Here is a 16,551-nt window from a genome sequence, read left to right on the forward strand (position 1 = left end):
GTTGGCACTTTCTGAGACGTCGCAAATCTAAATGGAGGCTACGGCAAGTTGCAGGTGGCACTCTGGTGGCAAGGGGAGAAGCTCCCCCTTGAGCCATCACAGTTCCAGCTGCTCTGACAAAGAAGGCTGGCATGTCTAATGTATTTTAAGCAAAAGTCTCCCCTCCCTCATTGGTCAAATAAAGTGTTGGGACTCACGGTGGAAAACCAGGCCATTTCCATCAACCCGCCTGTGGAGCGGGCCTTGCCCTCCCTCACCACGGTCCACCAGCACGTACTGTAAGCAAGAGAAGAGACACGGTCTCCTGCCCATACGTACACACAGTTCCAGCGTGTACGAACGTGTCAGACCACACGCAGTCTCTGGCTCTGCTGTTTTACTGTGTGGGCCAGGCGATAAGCATCGCAGAGTGACCCCTTCCTTTTCTCTCTTCCTTACAGCTTTGCGTTCGGCTCCCTGATTTCTGCCGTCGACCCGGTGGCCACTATTGCTATTTTCAACGCGCTTCACGTGGACCCGGTGCTCAACATGCTGGTTTTTGGAGAGAGTATTCTCAACGACGCAGTCTCCATTGTCCTGACCAAGTGAGTGTCCTTTCTTCAAGGCCAGCACTTAAAGGTCCTGGTATCAGAGGGACAGATGTTCCCGGGTGGCTGCAGGGACGGCTGCTTGTCCTCTGGGCGGCCGGGTCATGCGCTTCTCCGTCTTCTGTCCTGACAAGCCCTGACGCTGCACCCCAGCGATGCTGTCAAGGCCTGGGCTGATTAGAGGCAAGCCCGCCCTTTAGGACCTACCTTTCAGCAGTGGTTTCAAGTCCAGCTTCTTGTCCACGTCACTGGGGATGCTTATTAACCAGAGCAGTCCCAGGCCCCACCCTCTCAGCTTCTGATTCATGAGGTTCTTCATTAGCTCCTCAAATGAGGAGGGAGCAGCTGGTTGAGGGATGGGTGTGTGGACAGCTTTGGTGCATACGAAAGCAGTAGACAGAGGCCCTGCTCTCCCACGGAGGGGCTGTCGCCCAGCACCTTCCTTTCCACAGCTGTAGAATAAGCCAGCGATACTAACGGGTCCCAGCTGGATATGATATTGTGTGAAAGCTGCTTTGGACCCTGTAAATCTCTTTCAGATGCTCATCGGTATCACTGCCCTTGTTGATAGGATCTGAGAAATGATAGATGAATCCTAAAATGTCAAGAAGCCTCGAGAAAAAGAAATGAATCTAAGGTCATCTCAAATGCATCTGTCTAACGCGGGCTGTTTCCTTGAACTCTGTCTTTTGTGGTGCTCATTAGCATGTATAGGCAGGAGATCCAAACAGTTTTAGCAAAACCAGAGAAGGCACAGACAGTCAAAGCAGTGGGAGGAAAGAGCTCTGGACAGTGTTTCACAAATGAGCTAAGAGAATCTTCGGAGCCGACCTGTGTTCTGCTGAAGAATAGACTTTCCATCATCTGAATACTGACTTGTTTCCTTTGTTGGGGGATTCCTGGCTAAGCATAGCCACTCTGTAGTGGTTGGCATTTTCTTAAAAGCTTTATTATAGACTACATTCAGAATCTTCATGTTGGAGTAAAACAATGTTTTATAGTGGAGGGAACCCAGATTTTGGAAATCAGGCTGACCTGGGTTCAAGTCCCAGTGATGCCACGTACAGCTGTGCGATCCTGGGTTCGCTCCTTTACCTCTCTGAGCCACATGTTTCTCAGCAGTAAAGTGAGGGTGATAATGCCTCAGCCTAGGATTGGATTTGAGGATTGAATAACTACGATAATGTATGAGAAGCATCGGACATTAGTTAATGTTAGTTCCTTTCTTCTTCTACGCCTGTCCCCCAGTTACTGTTTCCTGTGTTTGTTCTAGTTTTGTCCTACTTTTGCAGAGAGAACTTTAATGTTGCTTAATTGCAAGAGGTGATTAGCAGACCTTAAAACAAAAATACTTTAAAATACTTTTGTTATTCTAAAAGTAGTACATATATTCTTCATATAAAATTTAGAAAACACAGAGAGAGAGTACATGCATTATTACTACCCGGAGATAATTACAGTTAACAATTTGGAAGTATACATATGTTTTATTTAGCTGGGCTTATACCCCATATACTGTATTATAACTCTTCCATTGAGCAGAGTTGAAAAATAATCTTCCATAACCTCATTTTACTGGTTACAGAGTATTCCTTTCTGTGAGCTTACTGTGATCTGTTTAGCAAGTTCCTCACTATTGGCTTTTTCACGTTTCTCTTGGCAAAAATTTCTATAGCTTTATTAGGCAATTATCATACATCATGCTGTAAGACCTTTTTAAAAATCTGATGGCAATATTTTTTCTTACTTAAGATCTACCCTGAAAGACTTTTTGCTTTCGGGTTTTGACTTTTGTCTCTTGTCCTGGTGCTGCCCGTATTGAACATTTGTGATAAAGAATTTTGTCCAAATTGGTGGTGACATCATGAGTTATTTTTATCCATCAGGAGCTCAACTCAACTGCTTTGTCTCTAATTTATTTTGTTTTTAAAAATCTGTCAGCAGTAGGACCTTTTCTGAGCTTCTCCAGGACTCTTTGCCACAAGAAGGTTAAAGATGAGGAGCTATTTTCTTTTGAAAATGAGAAAAGATAGTCACTGTAAACAGCCAAAGTTTCTTCCTGGAAAAGTGCTGCTTTTGAAGGCCAAGATCGCCTGTGATGACAGTTCCCAAAACTGGATCTGTGGGCCGCATGCATATGTAGTGTCCAACCCCCACCTCCACCACTGCTGGTCTACAGGCTGGGGTGGGGCATGATCAAGACTGGCTGTCCACCTTCAGCATCTGGCGAGGGCCCTCCACGTGCCAGACATCACTCAGAGACCAGCTGGACTTGCCAAGGTCAGTCCAAGGTGGGAGAAGGGTGCCCCCAGAGGGCTGAGCGCAGTGCCTGGAGTACAGGAGGGAGACAGCCGCTCTGAGGGATTGGAGTGAGGCTTCTCAGCCAAGCTGTCTTGTGAGACGGTAGGCGTTTGCAGGTTGGAGAGACAGAGGGGGCATGGTAGGCCTGCCTCTTTTGGGGGGCGGGGGAGCAGTATAGGAGGGGGCTGTTGTCAGCCTTCCTTGGTTATTAGGTAGACTCACATCTTGTTTGAGAGTCTACTTCATAAATGATCGCTCCCAAAGTGACCCGACACATTTATCTTTGCAGCTGAATGTGTGAATGAATTATACCCCTTTTTTGATGTTTTCATTTTCGTAAGTGCCAGAAAGCTATCTTCTGTTTCTTCATTAACTTTAATTAAATTAGTTTTAGCTTTGCTTTGTTAGTATGACAATTTATTCTTATAATAACTGCTATAGAGGAAACCTTTTTTGTCCTCTTGAGCTGCAGTGTAAGCTTATGAAATGGATCCTGAAGCAGCATTTCCTCATGTTCTTTTAAGTGTGAGAAACAAAAAAATGTTGAAATTGACCAGGCCAGAAAGAGTCCAGATTCTACTTTCAGTTATCTTGAGTTCAGAAACTGTTGGCCTCTGTCCTGGGTCTGCTGTCAGCCCTTGATGCGACCTCACCAGTCAGTCACTTCCATGGCCCCTCTGCGTGAAAAGAAAGCAGTGGCCCCAACCGGTGGACCAGCCGTGGTGGCTTTAAGGGGTGGGGGCTGGGCACTGTGTGCAGGCAGCCTGCAGATCCATTTGGGAACTGTGGGTAAGCTTAGCCTTCAAAAACACTTGCCCAATGCGAACCCTTATTGGCTCACCGCACTCCCCAAGGTGGGGTGTTAACCTGTGGTCTGCTGGAAAAGTAGGGGATGTAGGAGGTTGTGCATTCAGGTGAGTTTGGAAAACTTCTATGTGAAAAAAGATAGATTTCTTTTTTTTGCAGGACTTTTCAGAACGTTTATTATGTTACACTGTGCTGTGAATTGCCCCTGAAAACTTCCTGAGGTTATTTGACCAAGCAACCCTTTTGTCAGAGATTGTCCTGCTTTAAAATGATACCAATTCATGAAACGCTGATTAATGAAGCTAAATATTTCTATTGACAATTCTTTGTTTTGTTTACTGATTCAGCAAAAATTTACCGAGTATCTTTGTATACTAGGCTCTGCCTTAGGCCCTGGACGTGTAGCAGTGAACAAGGTGGACACAGGCATGGTCCTCATGAATGACTCATGAGTTGGCACATGCTGTGAAGAAGTCAGGTACCAGGAGAGAGTAGACTATGTGAAGGGGTCAGGGCAGGTGTCCCTGAGGAAGTGACACTGACCCTGGGTTCTGAGGAACAAACTGGGGAGTTAGCTGGGGCCAGGGAGCAGTGAAAGATGACCTACAGAGGGGTGCCCATGACAGTGGAGCCCTTCCTGAATGAGGAGGAGAGAGGGTCACAAGGTATGGCGGACAGAGGGGTCAGGTGTTGCTTTGGCTGGGCTTCCCCCTGAAAAGCAGTAAGAAACTGTTGATAGGTTTGGACAGGCCAGTAACCCGATCAGATTGTGCATTTTATTTTATTTTATTTTAAAGATTTTATTTATGTAACAGAGAGAGAGAGACAGAGAGAGAGGGAACACAAGCAGTGGGAGTGGGAGAGGGAGGAGCAGGGAGCCCGATGCGGGGCTTGATCCCAGGACCCTGAGATCATGACCTGAGCCGAAGGCAGTCGCTTAACCAACTGAGCCACCCAGGCGCCCCAGATTGTGCATTTTAAAGGGATCATCCAGGCCAGTGAGTGGAAGGAAGACAAGGATGTTTGGAAAGAGCGATGAGGCATAAGATCCGGGACAGAGGATGGTAAGGAGAGAGAGGGAGAGAAGTAGATGGATTTGAGAGGTAGTCTGAAGGTAGAATCCGTTAGCAGGAGGATCTTTAATGAGAATCACTCCATTGTCATCGTGTAATGGTTTTCCCTTGGGGGATGAAACCATTAATTGAATTTAATGGCTTCTGACATTTTACTTTGTGTTGTTATCCTGGAAGGAAAGTTCTTTCAGTTCTTCTTCCTAATGCCTCCTAAATCTACTCTCAGCCCTTACCCAGTGACATTTCTTCTTTAGGGTTGCTCCATTCTCAGATTTTCTGCCATCGCTTCAATTCCAGGTTTTATCACAGGATCCTCCCCCCTGCCCCCTACTCCCGACTGGAAGCACTCCCCGTGGTTCCCTGGGGCCTTCGGGGTGAAATACCAACTCCTTAGCTTGGTTCATTGCCTTTCACAGGTCCACCATGGCGGCTGGTCTTGCCTTTCCTCTTGCCACTGTTCTCCGCACCAGAGCCTCCACCCCATCCCATTCCTGGGTTCTAGCCATGCTAAGCTACGTAATTGAATGCTCCCAGAATGTGCTCGGCATTCTTGGGCTCCCTGCCTCTGCATGTGCTGTTCCCTCTGCCTGTGCTGTTCCCTCTGCCTGGGACACTTCCCCTCATTTCTTCACCTGTTAACTCTTCTTTTTCTAAATCTGAACCCAGCCCACATGTCAGGAGGAACCTTCCTTGACCACCACCGGGCTGAGTTAGATGCCCACCCTGTGTTTCTGCAGCCCTTTGCCTTACCCCGAGGTGGTCATTTGCTCTCACCTTGTTTGTCTTCCTTCCCAGACAGAAGGAGCCCTTGCAGGGCAGGGACTCTGCTCTCCTCTCTGAATCCACCCCCCTCCAAAAGCTAACACAGTAGGTGTCAGTTCACAAAGTAGGTGAACAAGTAAGTGACCTAACCCAACGATGGAAGGAATAAAGGACCACATAAGCAAAAAAAAAAAAAAAAAAAAATCAGTTTTGAGTTTTAGTTGATTTCTGATAACTTTGTCTATAACATTTTAACTTCTTTCTGTTTTTCTTTTATTTCCTAGCACAGCTGAAGGCTTAACGAGGAAAAATATGTCAGATGTCAGTGGGTGGCAAACATTTTTACAAGCCCTTGGCTACTTCCTCAAAATGTTCTTTGGCTCAGCGGCACTCGGCACCCTCACTGGCTTAATCTCTGCATTAATATCCTTTTAATATGTTGAAGACACATGGCTGAGAAGATTTTCTTAATTATATTCTCCAACCATTTTCCCCTCTTCCTTAAGGGGCCAGTTTTAGTCTAAGGCTGCGTTTGAAGAAGGACCTTTATGTAGTTTTGGTTTGAGGAGCACTTTCACTGAAACCCAAGGACTTTTAGATGTGACATGTGCAATTTAGGATGTCATTTTTCAGAGCGTCATGGTCACGCACACCATTGGCTCTCAGATCCCACCGTTGGGGGAGCTTCTCACTTGAGAAGATTTTCAGGTTCCCCTGTCTCACTTTTCACAGTCAGAAAACTGGAAATTAATTTCCTCTTAATGACCAAATTGAGAAAGTCTTTACCCCACTGAAAGTGTTTATCTGGGGGACCAGTAAAGAGACTTTCAAAATGAGTCCATCCAAGGTATCCACGCTGATTGCACTGCTCAACGGCCCATACGCTTTTCTCGTCAAGGAGGAACGAGGCTTGTGAGGGCCAATGACACCTTCATTGCTGTAGAAAATTTGTCATGTTTAAAATAGGAACAGGCACCAGACCGTTTTCTGTGGGAGCCCAAGCCTGTGTCTCAGGGAGTTGGCCACCTGGCCCTCCTCCACGAGCAGTTTGTTCCACAGATGGCCGGAAGAGCCACCCTTGCCTGTGACGGGCGCGCTCGTCTGCCGTCCTGTTGAATTTTCCCTTCACCTCCTTTGTCCAGAAGTCTAGAGGCTCTGTTGTTGGCTGACAGCTTCTCATATTGTAGCAATAAACAGAGTGGGAAAGAAAACTTTTTCGAGTTCAGTATTTACCTCCATATTTATCTTTCTCTTGGGGGAGAGGGGATGGAGAAACATTGGCTGTAAGGAAGCCAAGTCGCTGGGCACTGCGAGCCCCAGCATGGGCGTGTGGGCTGTATTTGAATAGAGAGAAGATTCTCCTTTCATAGGAGCATGAGTTTGGAGATCTCCAGGAATATGAAAGGAGGTCCTTCAGTGGGGCACTTTACCCCAGAGTTCTGCACACCCCGTTAGCTGTCTCATCTGATGTTGGAGGAAGCAGGGGCGGAAAGAGTGACACGGCCTTGGAAGGGACCCGGCAGCATGGGCTGTCCTCCGGCTGGCTGTGGCCCCAGCTTTGCCCCCGCAGCCCCGGCACGTTACCAGCCTTCCCAGTCAGCGTTTTTAAGTGAGTTGACTTGGGTGGATTTTAATTTTTCGCCCACTATTTGTCTCAGGAATTTACAGTTGTTAGTGTTTTGTCAGATTCCCTTTCTTAAAACAGCAGTCTCCCTGCAAAGAAAAAGAAAACAACAATGGATCTTCACATGTTACCCTGGGATGTTCCAAAGCCTTTCGGATCCATTGCCTACCGTATGTATTTGGAAGGCAGCAGTTTTGTGACTTTTCTGCATCTCCCATCAACTGTCCCTTGGTTCTTTTTCCTTGACAACTGTTATTTACGTGCTAAAGCATATTGACTTGAGGAAAACGCCTTCCTTGGAGTTTGGCATGATGATCATTTTTGCTTATCTTCCTTATGGGCTTGCAGAAGGAATCTCACTCTCGGGTAAGTGACAGAAACATTAACTTCTGGGGTTGATGGCACGTTGTCTTGCCTTTTGAAAGAGGTTATGTCATTGGGGTCACTTTCAATCACAAGAGACCGTCACAACTCAGAAGAGCTTAAGCAACAAAGGGGATTTACTGGCCCTTTAGGGATACCTCTGAATTTAGACCTGGCTGGATTCAGGGGCTCAAGTATTGTCATGGTTACATTTTCTCTTCGCCCACCCCCCTGTAGCAGAGATCAAAATATCACTTCCAGTGTTGTCTCTTTCCCAGAACAAGGCCTAAAAGGGCCTCCTTCACTCAGAGGATGGGGTCAGACCGCCAAGGGGGGTCAGTCCCCTGGCCTGGCCCTGGGCCGTGACCCCCATTGATCTGCATTCTGTCACGATAGTTTTGCCTACAAATGAAATCACATAGTACATAGACTTTTGTGTCTCCTTTCTTTTAGTTACCATAATGTTGTAGAGAGACATCCATGTTTTTGCACGTGTCAGTACTTTATACATTCTTACTGCACCACATTTTATTCGTTCATTTGAAGGACATTTGGGTTTTTCCACATTTTAGCTATGAATATGTGTGCATATTTTCATTTATCTTGGGTAAATACCTAAGAGTGAGGTTGCTGGGTCATATGGTAAGTATATATTTATTAGAAACTGCCAAGTGTTTTCCAAAATGACTGGGCCATTTTGCATCCCCACCAGAATGCATGAGACAGTTCTAGCTGCTTCCTGTCCTCATCAACACTTATTTTAATTTTTAAAGGTTTAGCCATTCTCCTAGGTGTGTGGCAATTTGATTTTGATGTACTTTGGTACAGTTCTCTTTATAGTCCACTTGGGGTTCATTGAGCTTCTTGGGTTTATAATTTATGAGGTTATAGCTTTTCACCAAATTGGGGAAATTTTTACCCATTTCTTTAAACACTTTTTTCTGTTCTCCCATCTCTTCTTCTGTTGGGACTCCAGTTACTGAAATTATGATTGACAGCATTCTATCATCCCGTAATACACTTTGCCTTTTTAAATTTTTTCCATCTTTTTTTTTTTCTGTCTCTGCTTTACTTTGGCTCATTTCTCTTGCTCTGACTTTATGTTCACGGATCTTTTCTTCTGCCATGCCCACTCGCCTGTTAGTCCCATCCAGCTTATTTTCCACTTCAAATGTGTATTATTCGTCCATGGGAGTTCCCTTTAGGCCGTTTTTATATCATCCATTTCTCTCCTTACCGTGTTCATGGTTGTCTCTACATTCTTGAGCATCTGGAACATGTTTATAACAGCAGCTCTAACATCCTTATTTGCTAATTCCATCATCTCCGTCAGTTCTAGGTCTTTTTCTGTCAGTTCACTTTTCTTTTGTTCATAGGTCCTATTTTCCTGCCCTTTGCTCGCCTATTAATTTTTCATTGAATGCCAGTCATTGTAAACTTCATTATGTTGTTGAGTACTGGCTTTTATTATATTCTTCATAGAATTTTGGATTTTCTTCTGTCGTGTATCCAAGTTTCTTGACATCAGTTTAATCCTTTTGAGGTTTACTCTCAGACTTTGTCAGCAGGTCTGGAGTAGACCTAGGAAGTAATGCAGTGCCCTTCCAAGGACTCTACCTCCTGTCTGCTGCTGTATTACAAGGTCACCCCACTCTGGCCTGTGGGAACACAAACTTCCCAGCCCTGTGTCTGCTTCGGGAATTGTTGGCCTGTTCCTTATTAGTAATCATCTCCCTAGCCTCTTAGGATCTCACCCCACACGTGTACAGATCAGCACAATGCAAGATTCAAGGGGACACTATGGTAGCTCTCCAGAGCTCTCTTTCTGTGCAGCCCCCCTTCTCTGGCATTCTGGCTGCTTCAGGTCCCTCGGCTGTCATCTGTCTCCTCTTCTCAGCTAGACTTGACTCTGCTGGGCTGGGGTTTGGAGTTCCCCTCCCTAAGCCTCAGCCCGGAAGCTCTGTCTGAGCAGTAAGCTAGGCCGGGGCCTGGAGCAGGAGTGGCCGCTTTGTTTCCTTTCTGTCAGGAATGTTTCCCTTCTGACAGCCCTACCCTGCAGTACCCAGCGTCAGAGGGAAGTTTCGTTTCATATCTTCGATCAGGTTTTCTAGTTGTTTATGGCAGGATAGCAGTTTGCAGAGCAAAGTGGAAGTCCCCAGTGGTTTGCAATGACTCTGTTGAGCAGAATTCTCCTTCCCCGCAGATGGTTCTCTAGAATTACACGCGGGTACTCGGTGAGCAGATCCTGCCAAGGAGGAAGCAGAGAGGACTCTGGCCATGTTCACTGGAGAACTCTCTGTAAACGTCATGGTTTTGTTTGTTCTTAATTTGATTTGTTCCCAAGCCAGTTCTCTTGGATAATTTCATCCCAGTATCTGCCATCGAGTTCCTTCTCTTATCTTTCCTGAATTTTGGCACTTACATAAACATTACCTTTGAGTCATTTGGCTCTAGCCTGGCTATTTTTACCTCTGTTTTTCTAAATTGTTCCCCACCCCTTTGAGATGAACACTGAGTACCTGGTGGCAAAGATACATTTCATGCATCCATTTGGAATTTGTGATTAAAACCAGGGAGTGTTTTTCTTGTCTTCAGAGCAGCAGTGTTTTCTGTTTGTAGGGTTTCACTTCTTTGAGGGCCTTTGCTAAACATGCCAGTGGACAGTGAGGCCAAAGACAGCACATGCGAGCCAAGAGCATGCTCGGCCACCTCTGGGCAGTTGGCTGGGCTCTGCCCATGTTTGTCTTTGGGATATTTGTCACACAGGGTTTTCAGACAAGGGTAGGATAGTGCTGGGGTGTTGGAGGACCTTCGAGTCCCGCTGTGAGAGTACAGCGGGAAAGGTGGTGTTTGCTACCCCCCTTCCTTTTCCTGCTGTACTTTTCCTGTCGCAAAGGACTGAGTGAGCAGTTACCAAGAACATGGGGCAGGGTGCTGTCCTCTGAATCACGTGTTTAGGACACAGCGGTTAAGGACGCCGGACAGACCAGGGTTTGAATCCCTGCCCCGCCTCTCATTAGCTGTGTGACCTCACACAGTCGACTTAACCACTCTGAGCATCCACTTCCTTCTTATGAAATAGACGTTTAAAAGGGCCACCCCAGGGCCGGTGGTTGAGGGTTAAAGGGAACGATGCGAGTAAGAGTCCTGACAGAGGCATGCTGGGGTGACACGTCCTGCTGGCCCTAACACACCCAACATGTATTAACAACACCCCCTTTCACTCACAGACATCCTGGTTTCAACAGCAAATTAAATAGTCCCCCTAATTATGAGTTAGTAAGTGTTAGCTATTCTCAGAATCTTTGTTCGAATTCTGTCCGTGTTAACTGGTCTTTTCACTGAGGCCAGTTTCAAGGGCCACTTTGCCCTCTGGCTCTGAAGATTCAGGGTTGACTAGACCCCACCTTTGCCAATTCAGCCAACAGTGGGCTGAGGGAGGGCGATTGGGGCAGAGCGACACACTGTCATGTTGAGTCACAGAGGATGGGACGTAACCTCTGTGTCAGGTGGGGGAGATGCGGGCCAAAGGTAGAGCTTGGTCTGCAGCTCTCCCGAGCTCAGGGGCACAGCCAGGGGTTCCTTTGCAGCCCTGACTGTGGGAGAAAACCTGCAAGCCACTAATGCTAGGAAAGATGAAGTACATTTGGGTCGGTTCTCAGTATGGAATTCTGTGCAGCCACCGAATAAATGAATTTGACCTATTTGTGCTGCCATGGAAAGAACTCTTAAGATATATTGCCAAATTTTAAGGAAAAAAAAAAACTGGAAAACCATTTATTCATCCATTCAGCAAATACTTATTAAATGTCTACCCTGTGCCAAGAACTGTCCTTGGTACTGGGGCTGTCCTTAGTAAACAAGACCAGATGAGGTTCCCACCTGCCAAAGAAAGATGGCAAGCAAGTAAGCAAACACACACGGTAATTTCAGGTAGTGAAGAAGTGACAGGAAGGAGAGAAATCAGAGCAATGTGACAGTGGCATGGGGGCAGATGCATCATGCAGTAGGGGGTCAAGAAGGTCTCCCCAAACAGGTGGTGCCTGAGCTAAGACCTGTGTGGTGAGAAGGAGCCAGCCAAGGGAGGACCTGAGGCAGCAGTGCTGAGCAGTGCTCAGTGTCCAGATCGCCGTGAGGGAGCTTGGCACACTCCAGGAAGAGCAAGAAGGCCAGTGTGGCTAGGACAGAGGGGCAGGGGCCCCGGTCGGCAGGGTTCTATAGGCCCAGGAAGGAATTGGGTTTCTGTTACATGTGCAAAGGTAGGTTAAGTGTTTGAGGCCCTTTAAAAATCCCTCTACTGGTAATCCATGCTGCATACATAATGTGATCCTCCTATTTTGTGCTTTTTAAAGGCAGATGAGCTTTGTTATAGCATGGGCAAAGAACTGGCGGCCTATATGGGGAACTGTTAATAGTAAGTAGTTCCCTTGGGGCAAGGCAGTGTGAATGGAGAGTCTCTGACTCTATACCTCTGAGTCTGGGTGTTTTATAGCAAAATAGTTTTATTTTAAGGTAATTAACAAAACTAACTGTGCTTTGATCCAGCCTTCGGGAAGTTCATCATATTTTACCCACAGTAAGGTGCAATACAGTGGAAGTTATACCACAATAGACACCCTTCACCTGCCTTTGGACTTGAGTCTCTGTTCATCATCATTGTTTGTAACATTTAAAATAGTGGATTTAACTGAAACTAGAAATGGATTTCCTCCCTTCCTCCCTTCTTTCCTTCCTTCCTTCCTTGATGATGACCATTTTGGTGCACTGTTATCTACTTCCTCAAATGATTTTGCCTTCTAGAAGAAATACATGTGTCAGGGATTCTTCCTTATAGGGCATTTTTAAAAATACCCATGCCTTGGAGCGCCTGGGTGGCTCAGTCGGTTAAGCGTCTACCTTTGGCTCAGGTCCTGATCAAACCCTGCTCAGCAGGGAGTCTGCTTCTCCCTCTCCTTCTACCTCTGCCCCCCACTTGTGCTCTATCTCTCTCTCTCTCTCATAAATAAATAATGTTTAAAATAAAAGAGGGGCGCCTGGGTGGCTCAGTTGTTGGGCGTCTGCCTTCGGCTCAGGTCATGATCCCAGGGTCCTGGGATCAAGCTCCACATCGGGCTCCCTGCTAGGCGGGAAGCCTGCTTCTCCCTCTCCCACTCCCCCTGCTTGTGTTCCCTCTCACTGTGTGTCTCTCTGTCAAATAAAGAAATAAAATTAAAAAATAAAATAAATTAAAAATAAAATAAAATACCCATGCCTTTTAGCTCTACAAGTGAGCCTGTTCACACCATTTACCCATCGGTGTTTTCACAGCCTGTGTGGTGGCAGCTATAGTGGATGAGGGTGGTCTGGGTGGTGGTGAAGCTTGGAGAAGCTACCTTTGCTGAGGGAGGGCTCGTAGGGCAGACACTTGAGCTGTCCCTCAGGCTTTTGCATCCACTGCTGATGCTGCTGACTCTTTGCTTTAGCCCCCAGAACTCAAGAGATGCCCTGACCTCAGACTAGCCTGGGGTAAAGGTGGTGGCTGGCTGTTCGTAGGGTCCAAACTCAGCCTCCAGAGGGCGGTTGTTATCTGTACAGAAAATTTGTTAACATTTGAGTTATTTGCCGTCATTAAAAGCTGGGAGATTTCCCATAAGAAACATTTCTGGCATCTCTCCAAAAGCCGGAAGGAAGACTGGTCAGCATTTAGGTCTCCCATCCACAGGGCTGCGGGCAGAACTTTATAGATGGGCTTTTGCCTTCTTCGCCCACATGTTGGTCACCCTTCTTTTTTCTTTATTGTCCGGCTCCTGAAGCTTCTGGGTTTCCAGCCCTGGCCTAGCGCACCAGACTGACCCAGCCAGCCAGACCCCTCCTGCACTGAGCCTGCCCCCTGCTGCAGAGCGCTGAGGCAGGATGCACCGGAGGGTGGGCAGGAAAGCTCCCTGGCACTCCGGCAGTGGGTGCTGGTGTTGAGTCCCGAGGCAACTTTCACTGTCACCTCTGACTTCCCAGAGCTTTCCAGAGAGGTCATTTCGTGTTGGGACTCCTGTGGGCGGGACAACAGTGTTGATGGAAGGCCACTCGTGTCACAGCCTAAACGTGGCTCAGGCACCTCTGGGGTTGACTTTTACATCAAGGTAAGAACTCTAAGGTCTCAGCTTTGCCAGTGACTTGATCACCCTTCTCAAAGCGAACAAGTGAGAGAAAACCCTTTGGAAGTGCAGAAGCTAGGAACTTTTCGCCCTGGACGGTGATGCTAAGGATCAAGTCCATAAAAACTGAAGTGTGTCCATGCTGCTTTTGAGCCTCAGCTTGCTCATCTGGACACCGGGACTAACAGCACCCCCTCATGGAACCGTCGGGGTCGTGAGGCTAAGCCACGTGCAGTGCCCATCACGGGCCTGGGCTGAGCCGGTGTGAGCTGCCCCACTGCCATTCGATGGGGTTCCAGTCTCAGGTTCTGGTCTCTTCCCTTCTGTCTCACATTGCTCTGCCTTCCCTGTATTCTGTGTCAGTGTCAGGAAGGGTCAGCAGTCCGGGGCTGCGGGGGGGGGGGAGTCCCCCCCAGTGCCTGCAGGATCATACTGGGAGAACAGCCGGAGGTCCTGGTGTGTGCATTCTTATCTAGCAGAGCAACAGTTCACAACGTTTCATGAGCTATAGTCTTCCCGGTGCCCTCAAGGATCACAGAAAGCCTGCCCTCTCCTTTCCCTATCCCATCTTGTCAGGTGTGCCCCTGGGAAGCATTGCTGGAATGTTCCTGGCCAGCCTCCTCAGCAGGGAAGAATGAAAGAACACAGGAATTTGCCATTCACACAAGGGGGCGGGCCTGCCCTTGGTGGGGTGGGGCATATCGTTGAGACCTCAAGCTGAGCCCTTGAAATGGCTCCGATGCAGGTGGGTGGTTTTCACCCTTTCCAAATGGAGAGTCAGCCAGGCATCCCTGTCTCTACGAAGTGGCAGGAGTGAGCTACAATTTTGCTTACGAATTTTCGCTTGTAATCCATACATTTTTACAGCTTATTTAATGAGTTTGTAAAAATCTCATCTTCCTTACGTGAAAATGAGGCCCCTTTCCTGCTGCCAAGGCAGGGCAGCATTGAGAGGTAACTAACCCATCTGTGCAAAGCACTTTGGGAGTGATTAGGGGCGGTGGGCCATGCAGAGATCAATCCTGAGTGAGCAGCAGGAAGTGTAGACTCACGTGGAGAGCTTTCAGGAAAAGACACAGATCCTTTTTTAGTCACTCCTCTCTTTATAAGAGGAACTCGTGGTGATTAAGGGAAAATTAAAAAAAAAAAAGTAAATAAAAATCCACCCGTTCTCCACATCCAGATTCTTACGCTCCCTTTCTGCCCCAAGAGTGGTTCACCTGCACCCCTTCCATCCGTGGGTGACAGTGACAGCTCGCATCTGCTCAGCCCGGGGCCTGTGGTGGGCAATGTACATGGCTTATCCCTATTACCCTCCTGACGGGTCCAGAGAGGGTGCTGTTAGTCCCACTGCCCAGATGAGAAAGCTGAGGCTTGGAGAGGGAATGAAGCTTGGCCCAAGATCACCCAGCCGGTAAGGAAGCTGCCAGAGACAGGGGCCCCATAGCATTTCTCTGCGGCCTCTGGGAGACCTCAGGTAGTACTTTCTTCCCCTTTCTTTTCCTTTTTCTGAAAACATGTACCACTGTAGGGCCCAGTGACTTGTAGAAAATGTGCGATATTATTTGTGTATCACATAGCAGGTGCTTTTCTGCTCTGTTCATGTCTGTGTGCTTTGCCTCTTTGTCCTTCTCCAGGCATCATGGCCATCCTGTTCTCGGGCATCGTGATGTCACACTACACGCACCATAACCTGTCCCCGGTCACCCAGATCCTCATGCAGCAGACCCTTCGGACCGTGGCCTTCCTGTGCGGTGAGTTCTGCCTCTGTGTGGTCCCGCGCGGGCCTACCCACGGCCCGTCGTTCAGCCACACCCTGTTTTCCCTGGCAGGAGAGGCAGCAGAATTCCTTAGAGCCAGATGCTTCTCTCCCTTATCCTTTGTTTATTACTCTGGCTTTCAAATTCGATAACATAAACCTAACTCCTGATAACTTTCTGGAACATTGGACTCCTATAATTTTAAGACCAAAAATAATGAGAACTACTAAACATGAACATTGGAGACCGATACATTTTAAACATTGTAAAGTTTGAAAAGGTAAACATTTCCAAAAATGTGTCCCCTGGCACTGGCATCAGTGAGGGTTAGGTGAGACAAGACTCCACAGTCAAACAAGAGTCTGGAAAATCCTGGGGGATACACACTTCCAGTTTGGGGGCTGCAAGAGCACCGTGAGCTGACGCACATTGTGAGTTGCTGAGAAGGGGACAGCGTTACAGCTTTTTCCCAACTTGTCCACAGGCCCCTTTCCCCGAGAGTGGCTCGAGGGGCGTAACTCGCGTGCCTGTGTGCTAGCCCTGTCATTGCTGGACGGGCTCCACCATGGAGACTCTTTCTGTTAAGCAGTTTCAGTGTGAGCTTTTGCTCCCCCACACGCTGCTGTACCCCCCGCCTCCTCCCTGGTTTATACCTGGCAGCGAAGGATGCGCTCTCCCACGGTCCCCTTCCGTCGGCCTCCTGGTGGCCGTGCCCTAGCTGTCCTCAGCAGCATCTCCCTGGTGCTGCGGTGGGGTTCATCTCATTTTCCAGCACTGGTTCTGCATTGTCATGCGCTAGGCGACCCGGGTGGGCCGCGCAGAGGCTTCCTTCCGCAGCCAAGGGGGCTCAGGTACCCAGAGGTCAGATGACTTGCCCACAGGCTCATGGCTAAGAAGTGAGTTTGGATTCCAGGTCTGTGTCTTCCTGGTCCAGGGGGTCTTTTTTCCACAGCTCCCCACTCACAAAGTCCTAGCTAAGGTCTCTGAGCCCGACTGTCACAATTAAAGGGATATAAAGCAAAACACCCAACTATTTTGTACCCATCAGACTGGCATGTCTCAGTTTTGCTAATACCCACTTCCAGCACAAGCATATGGGAAGCAGGCCCCGTTGACAGGCGCAGGCTCCGATGCCATCTTTTG

The 16,551-nt window shown here is 47.8% G+C and overlaps 1 protein-coding gene across 10 annotated transcripts in view; it reads left to right on the forward strand.

Annotated features, from left to right (window-relative positions):
• SLC9A8 (solute carrier family 9 member A8) overlaps nt 1-16,551 on the forward strand; it is a 68,328-nt gene that overhangs the window by 37,043 nt on the left and 14,734 nt on the right. For all 10 annotated transcript variants that reach the window (XR_003612592.2, XR_003612590.2, XR_003612589.2 and 7 more), the window contains 4 exons: nt 441-584; nt 5,815-5,953; nt 7,415-7,520; nt 15,286-15,402. Coding sequence is in view for 6 of the 10 variants with exons in the window: in XM_028125250.2 (XP_027981051.1) it covers nt 441-584; nt 5,815-5,953; nt 7,415-7,520; nt 15,286-15,402 (506 nt within the window). In the remaining 4 variants the exon portion in view is untranslated. The remainder of the gene's footprint in view (nt 1-440; nt 585-5,814; nt 5,954-7,414; nt 7,521-15,285; nt 15,403-16,551) is intronic.

This window comes from Eumetopias jubatus, unplaced genomic scaffold (assembly GCF_037043125.1).
Source record: "Eumetopias jubatus isolate StellerSeaLion01/CBP00866 unplaced genomic scaffold, mEumJub1_p1.0 scaffold_9, whole genome shotgun sequence".
NCBI classification, from domain to species: domain Eukaryota; kingdom Metazoa; phylum Chordata; class Mammalia; order Carnivora; family Otariidae; genus Eumetopias; species Eumetopias jubatus.